Source organism: Lathyrus oleraceus, chromosome 7, assembly GCF_024323335.1.
Source record: "Lathyrus oleraceus cultivar Zhongwan6 chromosome 7, CAAS_Psat_ZW6_1.0, whole genome shotgun sequence".
NCBI classification, from domain to species: domain Eukaryota; kingdom Viridiplantae; phylum Streptophyta; class Magnoliopsida; order Fabales; family Fabaceae; genus Lathyrus; species Lathyrus oleraceus.
Genome location: NC_066585.1, coordinates 539312275 through 539317326, shown reverse-complemented (window position 1 = coordinate 539317326; position 5052 = coordinate 539312275). Strand labels below are relative to the sequence as shown.

Here is a 5052-nt window from a genome sequence, read left to right as displayed (position 1 = left end):
TTCACGTCTTTCAGTCACTCTAGTGTTTTTCCTCTCAAACACTCTAGTTTACTCACTATTTCAGGCCCCGTGATGGAACTCTGATACCAAATGAAAAAGTAATAATAACTTTAATAATATTAATCAAATGAGATCACTTCTTGTTATTACAATACGAGAATACAATAACTTTATATAAATCTTCCAGTTTCATAGAAACCTCAAATAAAAATAAAAAGACAAACTATAATAATCAATAACACTTATTCAACTTTTCAAACTTCATATATATATATATATATATATATATATATATATATATATATATATATATATATATATATATATATATATATATATATATATATATATTAAGAGGCACTTAATAGTAGACACGAGAGTAGTTGATTTAAAAAAATAAAAACTTGTTGAGTAATGATGGACAGACCGCACATGGATTACGTCTTAACAATCTCAATAAGATTACTTCTCTCTCATCTTTCATTTCAAACACCACAGTATCACTATTCACTGTGGATATCATTTTTTTAGTGAAAGTAACAAACTTGAAAGAAAAAAAATAATTTTAAATTTGAAAACCGTATAAAAATACAATGTACTAGTAGAACACACATTTTTCTACTCCAATGCTAGAAAAAGAAACCAATAAAACAACCTCAAACACTGTCTATTCCCTACCTTGCTGCATTCTTGGGAGAAAAAATGGCTTTTACTTCTTTGCTCACAGCATTCTAAAACTAGTGGATCTGACACAACACTCACTTCTATGAGTTTCTCAGTAATGTTTTTCTTCAATGTTCATGAAATCTTCCACCCCTTTTGAGTATTAGTGTTTTGTTTCACGAAAATGGCTCCAAGTATAGATTTTTCCAAGTGGGGTTGGGTTAAAGAGGCTTCAAATTCAACTACAACTTCAAAGAAAGGTAACCCTGTTGTTGTTACTATGGAGAATCCAAATTACTCAGTGCTTGAAATAAATGGTCCTGATTCAGCTTTTCAACCGGTTAACAGAGATAGAACCAAAAATGCTAAACAATTCACATGGGTTTTGCTTCTCAAAGCTCATAAAGCTGTAAATTGTGTTGCTTGGTTAGGAAATTCTCTTTGTTCACTGCTAAGTTCTGTCAAAAAAAGACTATTTTTTGGTGCTGTGGAAAGTGATGAGAGTGATAAATCTATGAAAGCAAAGTTGCTTTTTAGAGTGATTGTTGCGTTTTTGGTGATGGCTATGGCATTTCTTTTGTTTGAACTTATTGCTCATTTCAAAGGTTTGTACTATTTTCACAATCATAATTTGCATGTTCCACAAACTTGGGAGATTAAAGGGTTGTTTCATGAGGTTTATGTTAAGTGGTTGGAGTTTAGGGTTGATTATATTGCACCACCAATTCAATACCTTTCCAATTTCTGCATAATTCTGTTCTTGATTCAGTCTATAGATCGAATGGTGTTGTGTCTTGGTTGCTTTTGGATCAAATTCAAAAAGATTAAACCAATTACTGTTGATGGAAATGTGGAAGATGATTTGGAAGGTTCAAATTATGGTTATCCTTTGGTGCTTGTTCAGATTCCTATGTGCAATGAGAAAGAGGTGAAACTTTTCTCTTATTCATGGTTTTTGTGTACTTAGTTAGTACCTTCCTACTGTTTTTTACTTCTTGTTTTAAAAAGTACAAGAATTTTTTTTGTCGGTGGTGACCTTAATCCAAAGCCAATAGTTGGTTCCTTTAAACATTCTATGAGGTTAATCCATGCATTTTCCGGTTTTGTGGTGAAAAAAATTGATTTTGAATGAATTGATTCTGGCTGATTATGATGGTGAGTTTGGTATTCAATGTAGGTATATGAACAATCTATTTCTGCAGTCTGTCAACTTGATTGGCCGAAAGATCGGTTACTTGTTCAAGTTCTCGACGACTCTGATGATGAGAGCATACAGTGGTTAATCAAAGGAGAAGTCGCGAAGTGGAGTCAGAAAGGCGTCAATATCATCTACCGTCATAGGAAGTTTAGAACAGGTTACAAAGCAGGAAATCTCAAGTCTGCTATGAACTGTGATTATGTGAAAGATTACGAGTTCGTTGCAATTTTCGATGCGGATTTCCAACCGTGTCCTGATTTCCTCAAGCAAACCATTCCACATTTTAAGGTGGCTAAATTTGTTTTTGTTTCTGTTTCTTGGAACTTTCATAATCTTTCGATCAGTTTCGCATTTCATTTTTGGATTCTTGTTTTGCAGGGAAATCCTGAGTTGGCATTGGTTCAAGCTAGGTGGACTTTTGTGAACAAGGATGAGAATTTACTCACAAGACTTCAAAATATTAATTTGTGTTTCCACTTTGAGGTTGAACAACAGGTTAATGGAATCTTCCTTAATTTTTTCGGTTTTAATGGAACCGCTGGTGTTTGGAGAGTAAAAGCACTTGAAGAATCCGGTGGCTGGCTCGAGCGAACTACCGTAGAAGACATGGATATAGCCGTCCGGGCGCATCTAAATGGCTGGAAATTTATCTATCTCAATGATGTAAAGGTAAACTTTATTCCAAAGAAATTTGATTTTGATTGAACTGATGATTCTGTATAATTGACTCTGGTTGAAAGTGAGTTTCAAGTAAAATGATTTATTTAAAAATCACTTTTGAAGGCAAAAGTTACAAATCACAACATGTTTCACTAAATCAGAATCAATTCTAATCGAGAATCTCAAACATACTAAAATCAATTTTGAGTCTTCAAATCACTTTGCAATGAACAAAACTTCTTTTAGGTACTTTGTGAGCTTCCTGAATCATATGAAGCATATAAGAAACAACAACATAGATGGCATTCGGGTCCGATGCAACTCTTTCGCGTGTGTCTTCCAGCGATCATAACCTCTAAGGTAAAGTATTGTTTTTCTTTCATTGCTTAGAATGGCACAATTTTTGTTAAAAAAGACACAACCTAAACATGTTGTGGTGTTCGTGTTGTTGCAGATCACATTCTGGAAGAAAACAAACCTTATACTTCTATTCTTTCTTCTTAGAAAGCTAATCCTACCATTCTATTCTTTCACATTATTCTGCATCATTCTTCCATTAACAATGTTTGTCCCCGAAGCCGAGCTTCCTATTTGGGTTATTTGTTACATTCCTGTATTCATGTCATTCTTGAACATTCTTCCCGCCCCGAAATCCTTCCCCTTCATCGTCCCTTACCTACTTTTCGAGAACACTATGTCAGTAACCAAATTCAACGCCATGGTATCCGGTTTGTTCCAGTTAGGAAGCTCCTACGAATGGATCGTTACCAAAAAATCAGGTCGTTCTTCTGAGCCTGACCTATTAGCTGCTGAAGAACGCGATTCAAAGGCAATGAGTCTTCAACTTCATCGAGGGACTTCTGATAGTGGTCTTTCCGAACTTAACAAGATAAAGAAACTCCAAGATACCGTACCTGCGAAGAAAATGAACAAGATATATAAGAAAGAGCTTGCACTTGCATTCTTGTTGCTAACGGCTGCGATTAGGAGCCTGTTATCCGCGCAAGGAATGCATTTCTACTACTTATTATTTCAAGGCGTGGCATTCTTGCTTGTAGGTTTGGACTTAATCGGAGAACAAATGAGCTAGAAGGCCCGAAAAAATGTGTAAATTAGAAAATCGATCCTTATACTGGTAAATAATCGAAGACTCCGACCGATATAAACTGCTGCGAGACAGTTGGTTTTGGCAGTTAAAACGCTTAAAGCAGCCGTGCGTCAAATCATAATAAGTTTGTTATTTTTTGAAGTATCTTTATAGAAACTTTTGTTTTCTTTTGTCCTTTTCTTATTCTTCTGGTTTTCTTGTCCTTTTATTGTTGTCCTGTAAGATAATCTAATTCATTTTATCTCTTACACCCTATTGTTCACATTTGGTTCATTTGTATATGTTGAATGACATGTGAGAACTTTTACTCGAACTCGGATTCTCTGCAGTTCGAGATATCAATGCATTCGATAGTCATGTGATCTTAGCCGTTCAATCTTAATTGGACGGTTAGGATTCCAACTTGATAAATCGTCGCACCACCAAACGCATGCTAAGTCGAAATGCAGATCGTTCGATCAAAATCGAACTATATATATAACAACAATATCATGTGCATAAGGGGACAAATCATCCAATTATGTCTAACAAGTCGAAATCACATGTTATAAACTCTCAAAAAGATAACATCAAGCAACTTGTGACTCACTTTAAAAATAATTTACCAACAACATAACATGATATTGATATGCTACAACTCCCAACAAACAAACGTGTTCACTTAATGTGAAGTTTAATGTTTATGGACCCAAATTTTCATTTATATGCCAACATCTACAAAGTGTAAACTTCTATATTATTATGATAAAATCAAATATGTTTTAGTCTCTCCAAAATACTGTAACACTAACATATCGATATCGATCATAATTTTAAAAATAGATTGATCATAATTTTAAAAATAGATTAAACTTAATCACAAACATTTATGATGTATCAGTATCAGACACTAATATGTGTTAGACACCGAACACATCTTTATTTAGATGTGTCGATTCTATATAATTAAAAAACCGTATTTAACATGGTCCTCGACATTTCTTATTTTTGTTAGTTAGGGTTTAAGGTTAGTTAGATTTGGTTTATTTATATGAGAAAACAGATTAAGAACTAGTTAGAATGGTAAAAGAAAATGTCGGCAGGCAGTAAAGTTTTTTAGGAAAGAAAATACTGAAAATGGTGCAAACATGAAATTGTTCACTAATTTGGAATTTGTAACTTAAATTGTACTAGTGTCCCACATTGGACCCAAATTGTTTTAGTTAAAACTTTAGACATAACCAAATATATTTATTATTTTAGTGTATATGTTGTCTATGGTAATAGCTGTTTAAATCATTGTAGGACACATAAACAGCTTTGTGGACCCTACTGCCTCCACAAACTAATTTTCTTTTTTGCTTTTGAAAAATTCATCATAGTAAATATACTAGTATTCTTTTTAGTACTTTAGTAAGATATTATTGTCTAAATTTTACAAGTT

General features: G+C 33.5%; 1 protein-coding gene across 1 annotated transcript; it reads left to right on the top strand.

The window, feature by feature from the left end:
• The first annotated feature begins 602 nt into the window (after positions 1-602).
• On the top strand, positions 603-3891 carry LOC127106414 (probable xyloglucan glycosyltransferase 5). The gene is made up of 5 exons (XM_051043706.1): positions 603-1591; positions 1841-2149; positions 2240-2530; positions 2768-2881; positions 2976-3891. The coding sequence occupies exons 1-5, from the start codon at positions 848-850 to the stop codon at positions 3609-3611; spliced, it is 2094 nt and encodes a 697-aa protein (XP_050899663.1). The 5' UTR covers positions 603-847; the 3' UTR covers positions 3612-3891.
• Positions 3892-5052: the final 1161 nt, after the last annotated feature.